The sequence below is a fragment of the Aythya fuligula genome, chromosome 10, assembly GCF_009819795.1.
Source record: "Aythya fuligula isolate bAytFul2 chromosome 10, bAytFul2.pri, whole genome shotgun sequence".
Lineage (NCBI taxonomy): Eukaryota > Metazoa > Chordata > Aves > Anseriformes > Anatidae > Aythya > Aythya fuligula.
Window position 1 is genome coordinate 6,239,300 of NC_045568.1, and position 24,550 is coordinate 6,263,849.

Genomic DNA, 24,550 nt, shown 5'->3' on the forward strand with positions numbered 1-24,550 from the left:
TTTGACAGCAGGGGATCTCTTTATTCTTCATTAAACTGAAACAGAAAATGGAGAACAGTATGCACTTACTATGGGCTCTACATTTTGGGGACTGTAAAGGTTCTAACAGCCTCAACACATGGAAGAAATAATAGCAATTTCACTTAGATTCAACTGAAATTACTATTAATTTCTGTATTATTATTATTATTATTTCTTGCCTTTTTTCAAAAGGAAGTGCTTATACATTATCTTAGAGGAAACATTGACTCTAATTATTGCTTCAAACTCAGAAAGCTATCCAAGCTTTCATGGTAACAACCTTATTTGTTGGACACCTTTGCAGTTTTCATCTTACCAGATGTGTATGTCCCTGTGCACAAAACAACAACTCAGGCAGATTCTCAAAGTTCTCTTATGATTTAACCAGTGGAAAGATCCTACTCAATGTCAATGCCAACTTATTTTCTATTAATAAGGTGGTAATCACAAGATATGTTCTGTTATGGTGAAGCATTAGCATCATGTTTGAGCTTATAATGGGACTTGCCTGAAGGATTTAGCAGCCCTTGTCCAAGTAAGAACTTGTATGTATGTATGATGCACACGTGAACAGTACAAATAATGACTTAGAAATATAACAGAATATAAAGCCCCAAATTTCCTCTTGTGCCTAAAAGCATTGTGGTTTTGGAGTTACTAATGCTGTTGAATCCTAACCTTTGCAGTTCTTGGCCTCTTACCACCTTTATATTACCCTTTCATAGTTTCAACATACACATTACACCTATGTATTCAGATATATGTACCTTACATTTGTCTATGGCTGGATTACTAACAGTATTTTATTCAGATTTTTGCCCTACTCCAAGCAGTTTGCTCTCTTAAATGGTTTTAAAAAAATGGTTAATTTGTTAATGAGACATCTCTTTGCAGTCTTAGCAATCTGCAGCTTGTTCTTTCTTGATTCTCTCCAGGAATATGAACTGCAGCTACTTCTGCATGTGGAGAACAGGAGAAATGAGAGCACTTCTGTGCATCCACCCAAACCTGATTTTGGTTCAATATTGTTACTTGATAAAAGATCAGCTTAACAATTTGCTTCCTCAGCCACATTCTCAGCAAGTATTTGCATGTTTGCACGCACTGAACTCCTGTTGGCAGTCATTATGCCACCTGACTAGGAGTAATGGGAAGTCTCTCCAAGCAACTCAGCTGAGCTTCTTGTTGATCAGGTGGTGTCAACTTCTATAAGACTTAACAGATTTTCGAGAGATTGGTGCCACTGGGGCTCACACAAATTATTTCAATTCCAGGAGAATATTACAAGAAGGTTATTACAGGGTGTGTTTCATAGTATTTCTATAAGAGCCTTCTGAGACAAATAATACTTTAACAGAACTATATTCTATTCTTAAATGCCTATTCAAGTATATTAAATTACAATGCAAGCCTGCAAAGATTATTTACTCAAACATATTTTAGAGAATAAACAGTAGCTGTAGGGGTTTTTATTACTACTATTTTCTTGTTTGTTGAGCTGTCTTTGCATATTTTTACCCTTCTGGTGGCCAGAAGATTCTGACTTTGTTCCCATATTTTTCTTGACCAAGAATGGTCAGGTCACTTCTCTGTCTTACTGTCACAAGCTGTAAAATGGTTATAATCCTGTTTATAAAATTATTTGAGACTCACTCTTAAAATGTAGAGGGATTTATTTATTTTATTATAAACCCCTTTTCACTTCCAATTTAGCGGCTGATTTTGAAGAGTGAGCAGACTTAAACTGCTTACATTTGGCATATGGAAATGTTATCAAGTTTAATTGTCCGTGTATTTCTTAAGTGAGCAACCATCCATTTGTTACATAACATCCATCCCTTGACTTCTTTCTTCTTGGTCTTTTGCCTGTGCTACTGTTCTGTGCTGTCTCCAGAAGGTGTTTCCTTCAGTCTCTGTTTCACTGCTATGGCATTGTATTTGTACCGTAACTTTACTTTGTCATGTTATGTTATCAAGTGCTTCTTGTATGAACAACTCATCATAGCGTAGCTTCAAATAAGCGTGGTACTCATTGTATTAAGTGACCGGAGGAAAGATCTAAGACAAATGACTTGCTTAAAATTCACTTTTATGGTATCTTAAAAGTGAAAAAGCACATACTGGAGAAAGAAATCATTACCATATGACTAGTGACCAACAAAATATCCAAAGCAATCTTTTTACAAAATCCACATATCTTAGAATTTTTTCGTACAAGAGATACATTGTATTTTAACTGCACATGAAGTACCAATGTGCCTTGCAGGTAATAGTTTATATGAATAAGAGAGAACAAGGTAATTTTGCTTTCATCATGATTGTATAGCTTCAGAGAAAACAGAAGTCAGGTGTTTGTATAGACTGTCTATAGTACGTTAAAATGGGGGAGGGGAGGAACCTTCACCATTAAGTGGTCATGAGTGATGTATTTATGCTAATTATATAGCACATTTGCTGGCAGTAGATTGGGATGTTTGGGAAATGCATCATGCAACCCTCAATTCCAGAGTGAAGGGAAGAAAATTACAATTCAGCAGTTGATATGTATCCCTAGAAGGTTTTTATGGTGTGCAGTTGCTTACAGCTTTTATATGCCTTTTGAAATGTCAGTCCCTATATTAAGCTATTTCATCCTTTGTTCCCACCCATTCTGAAGATTAAGCAGCATGCCTATAGTACTGGAGAAAAGAGTAATTTTTTTTTCATTCCTTACAGAATAGCCCAAGAGCAAGTGGAAAGTAATTGTGTGAAAAATGATTTGTCAGTTATCTCTGATCATTTCCTATCACAAGCCTACTCTTTCAAAAAAGTACTGTAGAATTTAATAAATATGAAAGATGTTAGAGTTACTTTGAATTTTAATGGAATTTATTCTTTAAAAGAAAAATATTAGGTATTTTCTATTAAAAAAAAAAATAGAACACTTTAGAAAAAGAATGTAATATTAAAACCGGAGCAGAATATTAAAAAGGCTTCTTTCCTTTGAATTCTCCAAGAGATTGAACTCCTTTCTAGGGATACAGATCTATTCATAAATACTTACTTTGTGTACCTAAGCAAACATTAATATCAAATCACCTGAAACTGCTGTATCAATATTGTCTCTACAAGTGTGATCTTTTGACTATCTAGAAGTTTTCAAATAACTACTAACTGGATGTTTGAAAGTTTCAAGGAGGTCTAATTAGTCATATAAATAGGCAACATGATCCTGTTCCTGTACAATATAAAAATCTGATTAAACTAAGGATTGTGCAAGTGAATGGGACCTACCATCCTTGTTTAAAAATAATAATAATAAAAGATAATAATTTATAGACTGTTTAAAAAATCCAGACAGAAATTAGTTCCTCTAACTCATCAAATTCTGCACTTGAATACTGGGGTCATCTCTCTAAAACAAAGAGTTTAGTATTTTTTCCTTGAAATGTCAGGTGGAAGAGAAAAAAATCTGTGTAGGAAATTTCTCCAGTACCAGGTATGTTTTAAGAAATTTGATCCTTGCACTACTTGAATGTTCATAGTTTAGGGATTTTCATTTGTATCATTTTTAAAGCTAATGCCATCATTTAAAATGACTTAAATTCAATTAGTCAGTTTAAATTTGGAACAAGTTGAGTGTTTAGCTATATTATTATCTTTTGAAAGTGCTCTCAGGCATATGGTGAGGACCCAGGTGTGGACTCTGTGATCCTTGTGGGTCCCTTCCCACTCAGCATATCCTATGATTCTTCTGAAATTTGATGTGAGGGTGTCTGAGCTCACAATATCATCTGTTGAAGTAGAAGTTTCGTCAGTAGAAATGGAAATAGAAATTTATGACAGTCTTGAGCTTCTATTTTTACATTTAACCTTTCGTATAATGAAACAATATAAAGAAATGCACCAATACCTTACTACAGTAAATAATGTCTTCTGTATAATTTATCGCAGTAAAAGGGTTTAGATCAGAAATAGACAGACCTTTTGGTAGCAGAGAATAAATAAACCTGTTTGTCTAGAGAGAGGTTTTGCAATGCAAAAGTTAGGTATTTATTTACTCTTCTGTGGTTTAAGAACAACACTGCAATAGGATCTTATGCACGAAAATGCATGCGGTGATAGCTGTCTCGTGTTGATGTAGTTGTTTTCAAGATGAACGTGTTCTAGACGTGAATCTTCATTCTCGTCCTCTTCACTGTTGTCATTGACATCGTCGGGATGAGTCCTGCAGATGCGTTCTGGAGGGACCGTCCTGTGATATTGTGGGAGGGATTATATTTTAATTAGTACAGATACTTCATAACTTCATAATTTATTTCAGAGATATGATTTATTAAGATTTGAAAATGTTGTTCAGTAAATTAAATTTTCTAAGATATTTATTTAAGAGCTTTGGAGATCATTCTTTCTTAAATTCTCTCCTTGCATTTTCTCATTTATACCATGTTATTCCTTTTCCTGAGAAAAGTATTGCCAAGTTGTATGAAAGTATGAAACTTACTGTATAACATACATAAGATCCTTCATCTATCATTCCTCTGTTTTGGAAACAGTGGAAATGAAACAGAAAAAATGTCTGACTTCACAGCTGCAGCTGACTGAAAAGTACTGATAAGACACTTTCAGTGGTCATAAACAGCTGAAAACTCTTTCCATTTTTTTTTATAACCGGTTTGGTCTCTGACCCAAGAGCAGAAAAAGCTGGTGCTTTGCTGTGCCTTATCCAACTGGAGCTGCCCTAGTGGGTCCCAGCAGTATTACAGAGAGGTTTCCTGGAGAGAATTGGTGCTCGGCATCTCTGTGAGCGTTTTTTAGAGCTAGGAGGGAGGGTGAAACCACATTATTCTCCTATTACGTGCAGAAGTAATGCTGCAGTGGAAGACCTGGGATTTAGCTCCTCCTCCAAATTTTAAAAAAGAAAGGATTTACTAAAAGTCCTTAAAAGAAAACATGTCATATAACTTTTATTTTAATTCCAATAGTGTAACAAAAAGCTTCCTATTACCTTATTTTATTATTGTTCAGTCTTAGAAAACGTAATTTTCTCATTTCTTCAATTCCAAAAGGTACAGACTTCAATTCATTGTGATCCAAAAACAACTCTCTCAGAGAGTGATATGCTCCAAAAAATGATACTGGATCTACTCCATCATCAGTGAGTTTGTTGAAGGACAGGTAGAGATACTCCAGCCCTGGCTTCATATGACCAAAGACATATCCTGGAATCCTTTCAATCTGATTTCCTATAAGTACCAGGTGTAGTAAGGATTTTGGCAGATAGGAAGGAACATGATACAACTTATTATAGGAGAGATCAATTGATTCCAAGTTCCTGCATCAAAGGAGAAAGAAAATGGGATGGAAACATTATAGCGTACTGTGTTGTAAATGCTACAGTCTCTACAAAACAATGCTTTTAACATGGTAACAAAGAAATTCACAAAAAATCTCTTTTAAAAGAGAAATTTGTTTCTGTTAATGGAACAGAATGCATTTGATGGAACATTGTCTATGTAATTACTCTGGGAACAGAAGGAATTGAAGTCATTAATTATCAGTCAAGCATAATGATTTCTGTTGACAGGAAGAAATCTACAGTAATGAGTAGAGATGGGGTTGAACAGAGGAAACTTGGGCTTAGTTTGTGATTGATAAGCATTGCAGAATTGTAATAATAAGTGACCCTAGAATGTACATATTAATCTTGGGAATTTGCCATTCATACCATTGACATGGATTTTTAAATGTTATTCTAAAGCCCATCTGAAACTGAATTGTTTTGTGAATGGCTGCTTTAGAAGCATTCCAGATTGCTTCCCTCACAGAGCTGAAAGCAGCTGTTAGTAACAGTGTGTTCTTTTCAGATTAAGCGGTTTACAAATCTACAAATCAACTGCTAGGACTGCAGCTGATAAGTTATGGCAAGATACACTGTGTAGCTCAACACATCCTTTCCACAGAAACTACTTGAGTATTCCATGTGCTTTAAGTAGTGAGATTTTAAGTAGCATTAACTTTTGTGAAACAGAAGAGTGGTTTGGACAGTAGTCTTATTTTAGTCAGAACAGTCCCATTGTCTCTGCAACATGACCCACTTCTTAAATTTTGAAGATTTGGATGGTTGATGACACATGGATGCTCAGCTAATATCCTTATGCCTTCCAAAACCCATCTTGGTATATATTGTGATATGTGCTAAGTACTCAACAGAGCTGGTATCATTGGAGCTATTTTTAAAGCTTCAGAATGATAACTAGCAAATGAGGAGAGCAGACAATGCGTGTTTGCCAGGTCTGCTCTAGTTGAATATTTTAGTTTACGTGTGTGTTTGCCAGAAGAAACAAAAGTGGTGCAGTCTTTTGCTTCTTTCATTCTTACTGCCAGCTCTGCTTATATTCTGCTCTCACATTGTATTCTACTCTTATGTAATGGGGCTGCACAGTCCTCCCTTATTTACTTATTTACTTACTTATTTACTTCTGTGTTTTTTAATCTAATGGGAAATAATACTAGCACAATATTCAGTTATCTTAAAATTACCTCTGAGATAACGTATTAATACAAAATTATCATATAATTGTATGGAGTACTATTGATAATATTAATTATTTGTTTGGATGGTCAGAAAAAATATCTACACTTCTATGTTAATATGGTACAGGTTTGAGGTATAAGATCACTTTTGTTTTAAAGCTGACTGGTTATTTCCTAGATTATACAATTTAAGCAAAGGAAAATTAAGAAAAAATAGCTAAGAGAAACTGTCAAATCAAAAGATAAACAGAATTCCAAGTTAAAATAATAAAGTCTAAATATTTATTTAATTATCTGACTTATGGATAACAGAAAAAAATAAAACTAGTTTAAATGATTCTTACTTACTCTTGGTTTATCCAAGCCAAAGGTGCTATTCTGTGTTCTTCTAATTTATTATGCTTTAGCACAATGACATTTATGTTTCTTGTATGGTTAAAGCAAATTTCTGATACTTCTTCAATTTGATTGTTTTCAAGGTATAACTCCTATAAGAGCATTTGGAAAGGAAATTTGTGTAAGCAAAATACAATGTCAGTGTTTTACAAAACTTAATGCTGTGAGTCTGCAATGTATCAAAACTGTGGTTTACAAAAGCAAAGATTAACTTCCTGATAATGGCTTGTAGCATCGGATAAACGTGACATGAAGAAAAAAAAAAAAAAGGAGCAGTGACTAAAGTTTATGAAGGATCTGAAATAGAATTTAAGGGCTGCAGAGGAGGGCCTTGGGAAAAGAGAAAAGTGACTTCTTAGCCTGAAATTCATTGTCTGTATGCTTATTAAGTGTTGGTTTAAAATTAGATGTTGCCAAAGCATATGAGCAAGTAGAAAAACTTGTCAGGTGTTTGCTGTAGGGACCAAGTCAGTCAAAAAAAGAAACCTGTAACATGTGAGTGAATGGGAAGTGGAGAACATTAGGCCAAAGAAAAGTTGCAGGCAGTAGCTGCAGCAGAAGATACTGCTATAGAAAGATATTGCTGGTGTAGCTAGAGCTAGCTTTCTGTATTTTCCTTTCACATTTCAGGTTATGGATGATTCCAGGAATAAAAAGAAATAAATACAAGGACACTGAAATCAGGAAGAAGAAAGGGAAAGACAGAATTGAGAGAGATCATGAAAATAATAGGTAGCAAGAATGATCTTTGAAGAGACGACTGAGGTATGTTACAAATGAAACTATACTGAGAATGAAGAGGGGGAAAATATCTTTCACACTTGTCCTTAAATAAAACAGATAAATCAAAACAAACAAACAAAATCCAAAACAAATGTAAGTTCAAATTCTAGGCAGAGGAAGGAGATAGAGGAGAGTACCAAAAGAAGAAATTATTTGATTAAAAATCAAGAGAGGATGAAATTGCTCAGGGAAGAAACCTGTTCAGCCCCTCATCCCCAAATGAGGAAGAACTTAGCAAAGATTTGGAAAAACTGGAAAAATGAGACGTAAATCTTTCAAAAAAGGAAAAGGATGGTTAGCTATAGGCATGAAAGGAGCTTTTTTGGTTTTCTCTCCCTTCCAGACCTAGACAATCTTGGTTCCTTCAGTCTTTCATTATGAAACAGGTTTTCTGTTTCTCTGATTATTATTGTTGCTATCTTGTGAACAATGTTTTTGCACTAGAACATTATGCTGTGTGACTGAACAAACAGGACTGATAGTTTTCTTAAATTTTCTTGCAGGCTACGCTATTTTGTGAGAGTATACTAGAGAAATTCAGACTTGAGAGACACTGTTTGGGATAAAGTTGGTGTTAAGTAAATTTCTGTAAAGAAAAATTTAGCAATAAGAATTAGTATAACTAGAAACAAATATTTAAAATTAAAATTAATCTTCATCTGATGATAGTAAAGCAGTAAAAAGGATAAGTATGGCTGGAAAATAAAGCTTGCTTTTTTTTGGTTTGGTTTGGTTTTTACCTCAAGAGTAGTGGGAAGACCTTGTGGGATAATTCTAAATTTATTTCTTCCCAGTCGCAAATAAGAGAGACTTTTCAAAGGATAGAAGGCCAAAGGACTGACATTTGCTTCACTAAGTTTATTTCCCTCTAATTCCAAGGTGATCAGGTTCTTTAAATCTGGAGGGAAAAAAAAAAGTAGGAATTCCTGTTAGTGAATGCCATCTCATATCTAGTTAATTCATATTAAAGCATCTTAAACATTAATATAATCAGTTCACAGTAATGAAAAAATGTAGCCTTTTCCTAAAAGGTTCATTATCTCATAGTCATAGAATTAATTTTGATTAGTTTGTAGAATTTTAGAGATTTAATAGAGGCTTCTTATTTATAGTTTTCTCTCCTACTCAGAACGGAAAAGGCAGCTGCAAGAACTGGGGCTAGTTCTTACAGGTCCTTTATGCCTTACTGGCTCTACGCATGCTATGTGTCTGTGCTGGCGCTGACCTTTGTGCAGTTGCCCAATGATCCCCACGGGTCTCCCGTCACTTACGTGACAGTGGATGTTACCCTTTCTTAGTCATTCCTTCCCTTCCCTGTCTGACTCCTTTCAACCACTTACTGTACCGAGTGTTGAGAACCCTTCACAGATTACACTGTTCCACCTTCCAAAGGAAACGATCGCGTAGATCTCAGCCATCCAAATGTAGGTCTCAGAAGAAAGCAGTGTTGCTCATTACATGTAAGCAAGAAATACTACTTCATAATGCTTAGTTCCTCATTCACATATAAACCACATAACTGTGGGGGTTTTTTTGATTGCTTCTTTGTTTTTTACAGAAGCTTTATATTGTTCCTCCTAATAGTACAATCCAATCATTACAAAAACTGAAAGTTTCTTGTTACTCCTTTGGCCTACATTTCCTTTGTCTCAGCTCAAGCATTTTTATTGCTCCATAGAGAGCTGTATCACTAAACTAATCCTGTTTCCATGGGGACCCTTTTGGCAGCAGAGGAAAGGGAGCAAAAAGTAGTCAAATTATGACATGGATCATGTATCAGCCTACATTTAGTTTGACTTAAAATAATCATGGGTTGCTCTGATTGTGTTATTTGACACAGAGCAATCAGGTTATGGGTCAGGAGAGTACGTATCTTCAGCATACTTCAACTTTTACTTAGAAACTTTAAATATAACTTTATTGAGAAAGTGACAATTGTATAAGAAGGAAAAATGCAATTTTAAAAAACTCGGTCATGCAAATCTTTCAGCTTTTGATGCCTTTTGAAAACATGAAGCTTAAAGTTAGTAATTATTTCTCTGGTTATATCCAGTCAGATGCATTTGGTTGAATAGTCTGCTTTTCAGATGTATTGTAATCTTTTCATATGATCAATATTATTTTTCTGAATACCTTGTAAGGCATCTTCTTCAATGGCATGGAGCTGGTTGTCATTTATTTTTATTTCTTCCAAAGTTGATGGCAATCTAGAGGGAATATGTACCAGCATATTTCCATCCAAATACAAGCGTTTGAGCTTTTTCAGGATCTTAATTATAAGGATGAAGAAGAGAATGCAGATTATCAAGGTCTAAAATACATGGTTAAACATACAGCATGATCACAGTTACCATTTCATTAACCACAAGGATTTTGAAGATTTTTTCAGTAGCAGTGCAGTACCAGCCGGTGTTTCTTACTTATGATTATTTAACATTTAATGCTTGGTTAATGTCATTCAAAAATCTCTGGCTGTTCTTGATTGCAAGAGTAATTTCTTGAAATAACCACGTTTAATTGTATTGTAATTATACTGTGGTTATATGTATTAGGTGTAAACTGTTTTAGATCCAGGAACTTAAAACTGGAAAACTTTCCTTCAGGTAATAATATTCAGTCATTGGATAATAGAAAAGTTAGATTTCTTACTTTGAACGCATGTGAACCTATGCCAGAAGAGGTAATATTATTTTTACTCAAATCAATCCATTCCAAATTAGGTATCCCATTGAATGCTTCATCTGAGATAGTAGTAATAATGTTTCCTGGGACAGAATTCAAGAAAACAGTTTGAGTTACAGTATGTATTGAGTTGTGTAGTACTGTACATGTAAAAATATATAACAGAAATAGTTGTATTATATAAAATATTTATAGATAGATATGTTTATATTACTATTTAACCTCTAGTATATAAAAAAAACTTGAATTTTTAATTTATTGTGTTAGACTCAGCTGTAAAATTATTAATGCATTTCTATGATAAGAAATTGTTATATATTAATGCTACTGCTGAGTGGATTTGAGAATGGTTAATGTTAATTAGAGAGAAAAATAATAAGCAGACCCACTAATTACCTGTAAGGTCTAGACTTGTGAGATCTGGATCTGTGATGGGTGGTATTTGTGTAAGTTTGGCATTAATACAGCTTACTGTGGATTCTGAGGTGGAACATCCAGATGGCAAAGGAGGAGCTTCTATAGGTGGAATAGGAATGGGGAAACGAGATGGCATTCCAAAAGTACCATCATCTTCATCACTTTCATACTGTTCTTCCTCTGTATCTCTCTCTCTTGTTCTTATTTCTTCCCTTTTCTTTATTTCTTCTTTTTGAAGTTGTAGGTCTTCCTCTTCAAATGATAGCCTTCTTTCTTCATCCTTTCTTGTGACAGGCCTCTTTTCTTTCTGATACACTTTATACTTATGTCGATTCTTTTTGCCTTTCCTTCTTCCTTTCTTTTCATCCTTCCTATGAACATCTTTGTCTTTAAACTCTACCACTTCTGTTCTGAGCAGTTCATCTTTTTCAGTTTTAGTATGTGCTGATGGCAGAACATTGGGGTTGTCAAGGTCATTGGGAGCTGGAGAATCACCAGACAACTCAGTTATGTCATCCAGTGAAATAATATTTGAATCCAATGAAGAAGCTGACCAGGTAATGAGAATAATAATAAAACAGACAAACAAACAAAAAAGTCTGATGAGAAGGTATGAAACTAAAGGTTTAGTAAACAATGTTCCCTTCACATAAAGATAAAAATAAACAGTAACTGTAGAAGAGTAGTATTTCCCTTAGAATATGATTTGAAATAATGATAATATGGTGTTATATTGCTACTTGACAGAAGAGTCAGACTTTGATGAATGATTAAGCCAACCAAGAAAAACATTTTGTGGGTGGGTATGACCCTCTGCAACTCTAGGAAAAAAAAAAAAAAAAAAAGCGGAAAGAATTGAACATAACCTTTGTTGCCTTCTTTTTTGCATTAGCATAATTATTATTTTTTGGCTTTGATGCAGAGGTCTAGAGAAGTGAAAAAGTATGTCTGGGAGTAGGAGGAAGGTAATTTGAATAAAATTCACAAAGGCTATTGCATGTTCTCCTGTGTAAGGGACTGCCAAGTGTAGAGATGGCTCTAGGTGTAGAGGTAACCAGGGAAATGTTTTAACCCAATTGCCAAAGTGAAGCTTTTACTAGCATAACACAGCAAGTTTAATAAATGGAGTTGAAATGTTTCAAGCAACATGATTTCTAGTTCTACAGTTAATTTCTGTCCTGCCTCAGTACATTTCTCTGTGTGTGTGTTAGACATACACACACAAAAAAAAAGCTGAATAATAACTTGACAACAAGAGGAGGTTAGGTTTAGTACTTTGCAAATGGAGAGTATTGGGAACAAGTGGAAGGAAATCACATTCTATCTTTATCTCCTCAGTTTCTTTTATTTTTAAAAATAACACTTCTGTATAATTTGTTTGAAGCACAAGCATGATTGTCATCCTTTTGTTCCGCTTAACTTTCTCCTCTTGATTTATATCTAATAGCTGCATGTGTTTTTACACTTTTAACAAATACTTTCTAGACTTGATACTATATTAATAATAGTGGCTAGTATCCTGGCTAGAGTCTTTTGTGAATGGAAGTGGGATATAAAATGGAACCAGATGTTCTTTCTTGGTATATTTAGTAATTTTTTATAAATGTAGGAGAAAAGATGAAAAAAAAAATATATATATATATAATTATCTTTCTAAATATCAACTCATACTCATCTAGACCTGCTCTTTCCACATAATTCAGGGCTTGTTTTCTCTGTAACTGTATAATGGGTAGCTAGTAATACTTGATAATATTAAGTGTAACTTTTATGTAAGGTTTTGCTTGAGTTAGGTTAGAAACAGTAAAAATATTATGATGTACTTTACCAGTATCAGAACAAACTGGGCAGCATTCTCCTGCAGGTATAATAGTTTTTGGACACTTCAAAGGGTGGCACATAGCTGTATCACAGATTACTTCTCCTTTTGAACAGAGACAAGTCACACAGGGCTTGGGAGACCAGACAGCTTTATCAAACATAATCATCCCATTAGCTGTGCACTGCCCCTTTTTTCCTAAGAAAAAGAAATAGAAAGCTTAAACAGAAATAAAAACAAGAGTTTACATCAAAACTTTGAAAATAAGCACTACTATTTCGTTCTCATTTTGAAAACACAAAATATACTCCATTCTAAGTATCATATCCTTATTCCTTACTTTTCTTGATAGCATTGTCTTCAGTTAATGAGTATTCTCTAATCTCTGTTTGTCTGCTCCCACTGTTTCAGGCAGTTGTTGTAATAGTTATGCCAATTGATGAGGACCCCTACCAGCTTCATCTTTTAGAAAAACTCCCAAATTATTCAAATTCAGAGAGTTTCTTAACATGGGAAAACTAAATCTGGATGGTGAGTTTCTGGGGGACTTGTGCATGACATCTCCTCTTTCCTCTCCATCCTTAGAAATGAAGGTCAATGAAAGTCATGCATAGGTACGGTTGAAAAAGAAGAAGAAAATTTCTTCATTACTATGACATTAAAATGAATCACACAGAACTTGAGAATTATTTTTCCAGGTCCCCTTCTGCCTCTCTCATGTGAAGGGGACATCTTTACTAATGTCTTGCACACTAAATGAGAAATTTTTGTTAAGGCTCTGAGGAACTGGGCAGGTGTCAATATTCACTTCGTAGTGAGTGTTCATAGACAATGCAAGTAAAGTCTGCACTGTAATGCCTAGTAAGATGCTATTTGCAAGCATACCTCTGAACCTGGTGAACAACTTTACTCTATACATCTTCCTTTTTTTCTGCCTGACTGCTGTAAGAATGCATTGCTGAAGGATTCATTTCAAGCTGACAAACCACTTCTACATTATGTGCTGGAAAGGGCAAATTAAAGAAAAATTTTTCTCTTTTCCTAAGGATGGTTTGACTTTCTCCTTCAGCCAGTATAAAGATTGTCTAATACAGTGGAAAAATCTTATCTCAATGGAATTTACGTGCAAGAGGCTTTCATTTGAGACAGGCATTGTCACTAGAAGGATTGTGTGCAGAGGTAGTTTTAACACCACCTTCCCTGCTTCCTGCTTGGTTGCTCAGTTGTAAAGGGAGAATGGGTAGGAGAGTCTCTAAATATCCTAACAAGACTTGTACAGATTTGCTTCAAATAAAAGCTTGAACTACATGTATCTCTGATATTAATATTTAACTCAAAATCTAGCATTTTGCAAAAGTCCTTCAAGGCAGTTCTAGTCTTAATTTCATAACAAAAGTATTCCCATTGGACATGAACTTGTTTTCTAAAATAAATACTAATTATCAGCATCATCCTAAGATTGGATGATAGAAAGGGGAAAAAGGAAGCTTTTCAACAGTTATGTCCTGTGTTTTTCAAAGGTCCAGTAAGTCCAGGTTATATATATATAGTTTCTGCAGCATAAGGTTGTGCTCTGATCAACTAAAGCCGTATTAACTGAGGGAGGAGATGAGTTAGCCCACACCAAATGTTAGTTGGCTGTAAGTCTTTGCCACTCTACCCAGGTATCTATAATCCTACTGTTTGCTGGATCCAGACTTCTGGTTTTTATGTACTTGCCAGTAAGCCACTGTGTTTCTTTTAAATGATCTCCAAAGGAAACAAAAGGACGCTACACTTTCTCATGTTAAACAATAAAATGTCAGCTGTTTCTGGGGAACATATCTGGCTTGAGGTGGAAATTCTTCTGTACTTCCTTCAATTCTTTATTTTGTTTGGGCTACTAGACTGTATCTGAAATTGGTGCAAATCTTGTCTGAATTAGCATAAAGATATGGGATGGTAGGACTTGGCCTCTGCCTACTTCTCTAACAAATTATTCTGTTTTCTGTGTGCATGAGAGTTACTTAAAAGACAAAACAAGCATGTGTGCTCACAGGCAAAGAAGGTACCCCTTTATTGCTTTGCAGAACTGCTATCAGTCCTTCCTTTGGAATTCTTATACAAGACGGAGTAAAGACTGGGTTGAGATGCCCCTTAAACTTCTTATTCATTGAGTAGGGAGAAGTGACATTTAAAACATATTAGAAATAGTGCAACAACAGCATACTTCGAATTCTGCTCTGCTTAAAATGCAAACTTTATTTAGTCTGTAAAGGACAAACAACTGTAAATTTCCTTATGCTGTGGTGAACTCTTTGATTTAATTTAAGTGAGTTCACATGAACTTTATGTGGAGGAAAGAGATATCTTTGGTTGCCATTAAAATTCTCTTTAAGCTCTTAATTTGCATCCTGCAAATGGTATGTGTAGATTGTTTATTTAGGCTACTCACAGCAGAATAAGTAGCTAGAAGAATGATAATTCAGTTCTGGGTTTTGGATTGCATTTTTTTTCTGTTTTGAAGCATGATTAATAATAGTGTTCTATTATTTAATAGGTTCTGTTTTTTCCAAATCTGACATTAACTTGCAAAAATTTTGAACTTTAAAAGCTAGACTAAAAAATACCTTGTGGTTGAAGTGTTTGGCATATAAGCACAGGACTTTTAACCTTTGGAAATATGGTGTAAATCCAGCATGAGGTTCCAAATAAAATGAGTTCAGTGGTTTTAGCTCAGCTTTTGGATGCAAGTCCAGATAGAAAGAAAAAAATGGGGAGTGGCTGGGGGGGGACTATGCATTATTTCAGCATGACTGATAGTCTCTGTCAGAGAAACTGGAATATCTTACATAAAGTGTATGCAATTTATGTGGCATTTTCTTCTGTTTAATATATATATATATTTTAAATTAAAGTTTGACATTATGTATTAGAAGAGCAATACTGTAGTATACACTAGACATGATATAGTTAAGAGTTTTTCTAGTTTCCCTTACTTTAAACTATTCAGTTTGAAATGGTTCATCCTTTTTGAAAGTAAGGACTTGCAACACACAGTAATCGTTAGGAAAATATGACTAAAATATGTTTTGCCGTAAAGTTGAGACCTATTAATATAGCGGTTGTGCCTCCTGTGTGTGATACACTTAAAAAAGCCTAAATTTTGCTTATGAAATTAGATTATTATCATTTTATGTAGAGAAAAGGTAGTCAGGGCTTTCTTATTCATAAAATTGCATATGGTGTTTTTATTCAGTGTGTGATCCTTTAGTGCTGCAATGGAAGCCTTTGTATTCCTGAGCTATAGAGCAGACATGACCCTATATTGGTCTTTCACAACATCCCAGTGTCTGTTCTTCAACCTTTAAACTTCTTTCTATGAAAAGAAATGAAGCATTATAATACCTCAATGATTTTTCAGTTGGTTAGTAACTAGGTTTTCAACATTAAAAATATTTATAGTAGTATTCAGAATTTTTTATCTTTACAACAGATGTCTGGTTTTTAGACTCTTGCTGAGCCTTAATTTCCTGTTTTGTGAGTCCAAATTTGCCATCTGTAATGTTGAAAATGTCTGCAAACAAAAGTTGTAGAGCAAGAGTGTTCTGTCCCTTTTCTGTGCTAAGGACCATAAAGATACTTACATATATAAATTTTCAATTTCTTTCTTGTCTTGTATTCCTTGAGGAGACTGTAGAGAGTCATGTTAAAATTACTAAGGTAGGCTTTAGTAAAGACCAATGAAATTATGGTGGTTTTTTTTGTTTGTTTCTCAAAACATAAAATTTGTTTGTAATGTAACCTTCATATTGCAACTATTACTATGTTATTGATTTATTTACAAAATAAATAATTAATCCCAATCTACTGCATGTAGACATAGTTTGAATGTTGCTTTTTAAACATGAGAAAAATTCAAGACCTTAATTCATTTTAAATAACACTTGTGTTATTGGTGTTAGGGCCTCAATTGACTTTGGAGATATTGAGCAAGACATTCTCCAAAAGGGCCTTCAAACTTGCTATACATTTGAAGCTATGAAAATACTATCCCAGCAAAATTTGAATTAGATATAATGAAGGGAGAATGCAGACAATTTGCAGAGAATTTACTTTTACATGGCAAAGCAGGATTATCTGTAATGCTTAAGCATAGATAATTAAAAAGCATCATATGCTAGACATGGAGTTATTATAAAAGGCAACAGAGTTACTTTAGGAAAAGGTAATCGAATTTTGTTTCACTCTGTGTTGCAAATAGAGATAACATAAAGCTTTCAGGATTTTACATGTTTCATTTGAAATCAAGAGAAAAAATTAGTCTGCAAGGTATTTGTCTACTCTAAGTAGTAGAGGGGTTTAATTCTTACCTGGTAAGACACTATAACTAGATTCATGTCCACCCAAACCTATGAGAGAGTCAAATACTCCCATAACACCGTCATCGATATTAATGAGAGGTATGCTGGGTGCTACAGCAACCGGAGCTGGAAGCTTCATCCTTGGCTGTCTCAGAGACCTGCGCTGGGCAGTGGAGCCCTTCCCTGCTCCTCCATTGCGCATTCTTCTCCTTTGCTTCCTAGGAACTTCACTAGGTTCATTTTGAGAAAAATCAATACACAGAGAGACAAGCAGCAAACAGTAGACAAATGATGAAGCCTGCATGCTTTTGTGTGTCTCGGAAAATGTCCTAGAATGGGAAAGAAGAAAATTAGATATCTAGAGAGCTTTTAGTGTTGTGTCAGACAAATATTGCACTTTTTAAAGCAAGTGGACCAATGCATGGTAGGTCAACGTAAGCAAGTTTCCTCTTGGAAATCAATTGCCCTATGAGAGCTCATTTAAGCAACTTTACTTCTGTGGTTCTCTGACCATTCAAATGTACCACTGGATAGAAGGATATTTTATCAGCTGACTGCTGAATGAGTCAAACTGAGTATGAAACTGTATCTTTTTCAATCAATCCTGCAGCTAAAGAGGTACTACCTTTGCATTTAGGAGTTGAATCTGTACATTCGCAGTGCCAGGAGGCGTTTGTAGTTTAGCAATTGTTATTGCTTCCAGAAAGGGTGCTCCTGAGAGCTGTGAAGTGTTTCTGCATTTTTTTGATTCCTAATATTTCTTCCAGGTTGTTGTAACTTCTGAACTTGGGAATGGCAAAGTAACAGAAAAATGCATAGTTCTTTTTTGATATTCTGCTCCAAATGCTCCCTAGGTTTATCATTTTATGCAAGGTAGTTGTCACCGTAGATGAAAAGAGATGTACTTTTGCTTGTACTTCTAGCCATCCTCTTGTTTAATGGAATCTTAGTTCTGCGTAGGTCGTCTAAAAATGGCAGTCTGTAATGGGTTGTGTTCTGCATTTACTTTCCAAGAAACGGAGTATGTCTATATATTTTGAACCTTCCTACATACATTGTAGTGCTTACATTACACTTACTGTCACCAATAGGTGGCATTCCAGAACAGAGCAGTCAGGATCCAGCAGTATGCATGGAAACCATATCAAGCAATGGCTATCCCAGTGGGGTAACTACTGCATGCATACCCAAAGTTATTAATGCTTTTTCATAGCTCTCTTGGCATTACTATTTCCGAAAGGAAACTCTGTCCTGGGACCTATTTAACTGATACTAAAGATACTGTTGTTCTTGTGATGTTGAGAATTAGTGACTGCTGATATAACTTGAAACTTACAGCATTTATTCTTTGTGTCCAAGATAAAGCTTAGAGTATGTCCATTAGTTTTCTCTAAGGAAGTCAAAAGGGGATTCAAAATTGCTTTTTCTTGATGTTTGTCAGCCAGGCTTTATATTTAGCCTTTCTCTTTGGAGTTAGTCTTATAGTTACTTATGTTGTGTTAATACTTACCTTGTATTACTTTAAGAACCTGAACTTTCTGCCTGAAAGACTTTTTTTTTAGAAGTTTATACATCTTGGTATTTTCTGATTAAGGGAAACGGTCAAGTTTTTCATTACAAGTTGCCTAACTTTTCTTTAACATAAGGCATGTGATTGCATATTTTTTGAAGCTTTCTACAGCATAATTCTTGTATTCTGTTTTTAAATGGGAAGTTGGCAGTAAATAAGCTTAAAAACAATATGGTATGATGTTTTCCTAATATTTTGGTTTCTGTGTTCAACTATTTTAAATTTAAAATATTATAGCAAATATATATTTATTTACAGAATTTTGTTAAGGTAAGCTAATATTTGTATCCCCACTATTAAGGGAACTTGAAATCCAGGTGTGTCATACAAATTCCCATGTAATGAAAACAATCCAGACTTGAGTTTATTCACATCACCTTCTACCCATGAGAAAACAATTATTCCAAAAATGCTGTATGGACTGTACACTGACTTTTTACGTAAAGAAATTATTGTTAGTTAACATATGAAATAGATGGAGAAGCCTGTACTCTGCATTGGTGATGTCTGTTCTTTTTCAGGAAGTGCCTGCTTCTTGGTACTTCATGTTGCAGGACAGATGACCTAATATTTTTGGTTTCTAACTTTCTTGTATGGTAATGACTGACTATAAAATTACACAGTAAACTTCTGTTCCATGTGTTTGAATGAAAAGCATAAAGAGCCCTTAGGGAAAACTGAGCATACAAAGAAAAGTCTTGAACATCTGTATTCATTCTGTTGAGTTAGTGACATCTCAATTATGGTCACATTTTTATAGTACACTTTGTAATAACACCATAGCTACATAGTAGCAATATTGGTACATTACATTTAGTTCATTTTAACATTTAACCATTCCTTCCTGCGACGAGTCTTATAGTGACATTACTGAAATGCTTTTCAATTCTCAATATAGGTATTTTTAAGTCAGAAAAAATACAATGTGAATTACATTACATTTACTGTACAAACTGTCTCAATATTTTCCTGTTTTGCAGTATTTGCAATATAAATAATAAAACTATATTTAAGATCCAATTATTATAGAGTGAAAATTGCCTTCATAAAATATTATGACAACAAATTTTAAAACAAAAACAAAAAGCACCCTCCCCAAGGGAATGTCTTTTAGGCTAACCCTCCTGTTCATATCATATATTTTCACCCTAAGTCAGCTTTTCAGTAGTGAAAACTTAATACTACTACTTAAAACCAAATGGTGTTCCTTGTATGCAAAATACTGAGCTACATTTCTACATTTATTTCATTGGCTTATTTAATAAGTGGTGTCTCACATTTTAAGACCAAAATTGTGAATATCATACAAGAAAAGGGCCTTAAATGCATTGGGCCTTTTATAACCGTGTCCAGAATCCTCAGATTATTATCAGGAAGTTGTATTTAGTATAGTGCCAGCCAACTTTTAACTTGACAATTCAACCTGTTCAATTTATAAGACTTTTGTAAAAAAAAGATTAGGTTTCAAAATAAGATTATAGACAGCTAATAAATTCAAATTGCTATATTTTCATGTTGCCAGACACACTCAACATGACTGCATTGCTATACCTTTTTGATTTTACCCATAAAAGTTTAGATCATGCATGATATGCATAAGCATCTTTAAAACCTTTACTTTTATCACGTACATTCAGTAGTTTGCATCTTTTAAAATGTTTATCTTCAATAAGTTCAGTAACTGTTATTTTGTTGTTATGGTAATAGAAATAGTTAATTTTTAAACCAGTGATCCTTTAGAATACCAGAATATCAGAATTTATTAAATAATCTGTCTTTATCTAAAGACAGTCTTGAACTGAGACCCGGTCTAAATTCAAGCATCTTTCTAAAATGTCATAGTTATTTCTCAAGATACACAGGGGTTAAAGTGATTTACCAAGATTTTTCACATACCCTCCTTTAAACTGATTGCACAGAAATGAGTTACATTTAGCCATACCAGCAAAGCTAATTGCATTTTCAGTTAGTTTAAGCTTGAAGTGTGTGGCAAACATTCACACCAAACACAAAGCAAATCAACTGGTATTGCATACTTAAGCTAGAAAAGCATTTATGTTCAGTATTACTAAAAATAACTAATATTATTTCATACATATTTGCAAAGTTAACATGTAGTTTAAGCCATTCAACACCACGCTTTAAGCAGTAATTTAAAATGTAAAACATTTTACCTTGTAATCTAACCTAACAGGAGATTCTGCTTGGTGTCATTTAGTCTCCAGTTGCAAATGAAACAAAATCACACTGATATCTTTAAAACAAACAGAGAAACAGTAGGGGTTGTTGAAACATGTTAGATGATTCCTTAGTTAAGTCTGAAATAGCTTCTTTCCCTGGGGACAACGCGCTGTTCTGTTCTGTCTGCAGAGAATCAGCTAATACTGTTACTCGGAGAACTAAAAACCCCAGTTAAGCAAAATGAAAAGCAGCACAATACGTTCGGTCCGTAGGCTGACAAGGCACAGCTGGAAATTTCTCTTTCAGTACTTACAGTTGCATAAGGAACGAGAAAATGGAGTGTTTTTAAAAGACCTGAAAAATGTGCGTTCAGTTCTGGTTTATGTATTTAGAAGTGTTGTTTCCAGGTGGCATGAACTTAATGTAGATTTTTTATTGTACAAAGATATTTTGGATAGAGTACCCTTAGTATAAAAATATTTATTAAAATGAGAATGTTTCTTAAATTTGTATTTTCTTAATCCTCTTCTGTCAGCCTGTAATCTATATGAACCAAACCTTTTTATTGAAGGTTTTTTTCATGGAAACATTTTCTTTTGTCCTATTACAGCAATGATTTCACCATAAGTTCTATCTTATGCATGGAAAATAAAAAGACTGAAGCATTTTCCCTTCATTTTTTGTAAGGGTAATTACATCCTGAAACCTGATACTGAAGCACAGCAATCCAGAAGTTAGTAATCCAAATATGAGAACTGAGTTTGGGGGGAAGGGAGGAAAAATGGTACGTTACCACAAGTCCTTTGTGTGCCAGCAGAGCCTTTTCCTTCATCCTCAGACAGAGGTGCTGCAGTGTGTCAGAGTCTGAGGAGACGATGAGTCTGCTTAGCTTCAGAAATGACAAATTTACCTGGTAGATGGAGTTGTCTGAGTTGTTCGGACGTTACAAATTTGTTGTTTGCTTGAATTCACACTCTGAGGAACGTTGAGACAGTCAGGGAATGGTATAACCATTGAGTTAACCATAATTGTTAGCCTGCCTGTGGCAGAAAGACATTGGGAAAATTGATTGTCTCTTAAAATAGTTATTCGGTGTCTAGTGTGCTTTGCTTTGCAAAGTCAAAAGAGGAAATAAAAAACTTGTGTGTTTTATCTGGAACTGCTTAAAAAGAATGGAGGTGGTTATGCTGAAATGGAGCTAGCATCTGAAATGAGATAGCACACCCGGTTCCTGTGTTCAAAACGTTGCTCTGTATAGAAGGCAAGTCACACAGTAGGACAACAGTTGTTCTCGCACAAGTAAAGGATTAAAAAAAAAAAAAAAAAGTTGTGTGTGTCAGGTAAAAGTCTTTATGTATTTAAATACTGGTGTACTCACTCGAGTGAGCAGCATTCACTGCATTATGTATTTGAATGCTGCTTCTTATGCTTCTGGTCATTGTTTCATGGCTATCTGCTGATAGTGTACCAGGCCCCCATCTCCTGAAAGCCTGCCCAGCTGGACACAAGGTCGCCTGCTAGTGGCCAGTGTGGTGGATCTGGCCAGCCTTCGCTCATGCAAAGCTCTGGTTTAATGCATCTGCTTTGGATGTGGCATCTCTGATGGCTGAATTCTAGGAAGTCCTCAAAGCTGGCTGTTTAAGTTATGTCATCACTGTATTTTTGACTAGGATGGTCTTGTAAAAGATCTCAGATGTGTGCAGTTCAGGTAATGCTCTTTTATTAGAAACAAAAAATGAGCAAAACCTGTAGTATTTGTATATATAGTGAACCATTCTTTATGTGAATGGTTCACTCTGAGTACAGCAGGTTGCCAGGATCTGGTTCGTCTGTACGTATGGCCCTGCCTGTCCACCCCAAATGCACAGCTAATCGTGCCATGAGTGAGCTGTGCAGTATGTACATTGTTGTCCATTAAGATGCCTTAATGTGGAATTGTCTCCTTTGAGAAGTGAAGAGACAACGATTAAACAGCAGTGAATAAAATAATTTTTAACTCCATCTTATTGCAAACTGCTAGCACTGTTACTTAGTGATTTAAGCAAGAGCCATAAGAGGTGTGAAATGAACATAAAATCAGCCTATGGCATGAATTCTTTATAAAATCTCTGCTGACCTCTTCTTCTTAGAGCTTGTAATTTGTAGTGGGACAAGGCTTTCCCTCTCCTTTTTCTGAAACTACCCAGTGGAAATTATTCAAGGAAATCTTCAGTGAAAAAGGGGGGTTAGAATTTAGGTTGGCATCAGGCTTGTTTATAATGTTTCCAACAGATTTTTGTAATGTCCCTATTACCTATTAGGTGACAACAATATTGGATATAGGCTTTTAAGAAATTTTATGGTTGAAAAAAAATATTGATAATTACTGATGTCTTGAAAGGCATCAAGGGCACAGTTTATGCAACTTCTCTTGGCTACCAGTTGCAATGCTTGATTGTCTCCATTGCAAAACATTTCATCGTTGTCTCTCATCCTTCCAATGTACACCTCCCTAAAGAGCTGTGCTTTGTATTCTCTTAGATATTGCAAGGGTTTCCCTGAGCCTTCTTTTCTCCAGGCTGAACCAGCATCTTCTTTCTATTAATAGTCAGCAAACCCAAGGAATTTGGAAGCGGTTCAGAAGGGTATATAGCATGCTTGTTTATGAAATGCGATCGCAGATGACATTAAAATGAGCTTCTCAAAAAATAAATCAATGCTGCTTCAAATGGTTATACTTTCCTGATGTATATAATATTTGATTCTCTTATTCCTTGTATTCTAAACAAGATTAAAGAAAAGGCAGTGTGTTTTCATGCCGACTGTGTTGGCTGAGTGCTGTCGGCTTGGAGGTTGCTCGAAGTAGGTCTTCGTTAGGGTTGCTCACAGGGCTGAGTCCCAGCTAGCAATGAGTTGCCAAGCTACGATTATTCAGACAACGTATACAGCAGCCATGCACTGCAAGTTTTGGAGAGCATTTTTATGTTTCTAGGGTCAGAGCAAAAACAGAGAAAATGCTGACTAAAAAGATAGAAATTGTGTAAGTTGACAGCATTGGAACTTTATTACTTTTGAAGTGAATTGCTACAGGCTATTTCTGTAATTTGTACAAAAAAAGCCCCCAACAATAGGTCTGTGTTGTTAAGGGTTATGAGCATTTGAGCTTTTGTGGGACTTGCATATGGAGTACCTCCCCTCCCCCATAAAAATAAATAAATCTGGAAGTCTGCCCAAAAGAACTGTAAAAAGACTGTTATTTCCAACATGTCTATATTTATATTTTATTTTAAAGTTATTTCAGAATTCTATGAGAGTATTTTGTATGCATCTGTATTTATGTAATGATTTATCTTTTACTTACATGTAGGTAATGATGTATCTTATGCTACATATTGATGTTTTGTTGAACTGGAGTAAAGGATGACATGACATTCCTTGCAGAACATCAAGCTGGGGAATTTTCTGCTTTCTGCAATTATTTTGAGAAATACCACATACAAATTTTGTAAAGTCCATGTCTTCTGCATGACTGTTCTTTTCCAGTACCAAAGAGAAGGGTTTTTTTGTTTGTTTGGTTTGTTGTTGTTGTTGTTTTTACAACAGAGTGAGACCTATTCTTCCTTGCTTAGTATGTCATGTTATAGGGAGTGCATCTGTCACAATTTCAGTTATTCTTAATCTCCTTAATTTGTTAGGACACTTTGCTGCTTCATGTTTCTTTTCGCATACATGCTTTTTTCTTATTTTCTAGACTTCAGTTCCTTTACAGAAGGCATCCATTAGTCAGTCACCTATTATTCATACACTAAGCTGCTGAGCATTTTTCTTCAAGTCGTGATGAAT

The 24,550-nt window shown here is 34.9% G+C and overlaps 2 protein-coding genes across 2 annotated transcripts in view; one reads left to right on the top strand and one right to left on the bottom strand.

The window, feature by feature from the left end:
- Positions 1-24,550, top strand: part of CENPP (centromere protein P) — a 141,465-nt gene that overhangs the window by 92,114 nt on the left and 24,801 nt on the right. The gene's annotated exons all lie outside the window — the stretch shown is intronic.
- On the bottom strand, positions 1,697-20,957 carry ECM2 (extracellular matrix protein 2). Its single transcript, XM_032193855.1, has 10 exons — positions 20,722-20,957; positions 16,987-17,306; positions 12,644-12,832; positions 10,795-11,364; positions 10,366-10,481; positions 9,850-9,985; positions 8,457-8,614; positions 6,886-7,025; positions 5,009-5,335; positions 1,697-4,255 (listed from the first exon to the last, which is right to left on the bottom strand). The coding sequence occupies exons 2-10, from the start codon at positions 17,279-17,281 to the stop codon at positions 4,054-4,056; spliced, it is 2,133 nt and encodes a 710-aa protein (XP_032049746.1). The 5' UTR covers positions 17,282-17,306; positions 20,722-20,957; the 3' UTR covers positions 1,697-4,053.

What these genes read in the sequence shown, in the direction of transcription:
- ECM2 (XM_032193855.1), bottom strand. Translation starts at nt 17,281, where the DNA reads ATGCAGGCTTCATCATTTGTCTACTGTTTGCTGCTTGTCTCTCTGTGT. An exon ending in TAGTTATAGTGTCTTACCAG is followed by an intron (nt 12,833 to 16,986) that starts GTAAGAATTAAA and finishes TCTTTTTCTTAG; the next exon opens with GAAAAAAGGGGCAGTGCACA. An exon ending in CACAAGTCTAGACCTTACAG is followed by an intron (nt 10,482 to 10,794) that starts GTAATTAGTGGG and finishes ATTCTGTCCCAG; the next exon opens with GAAACATTATTACTACTATC.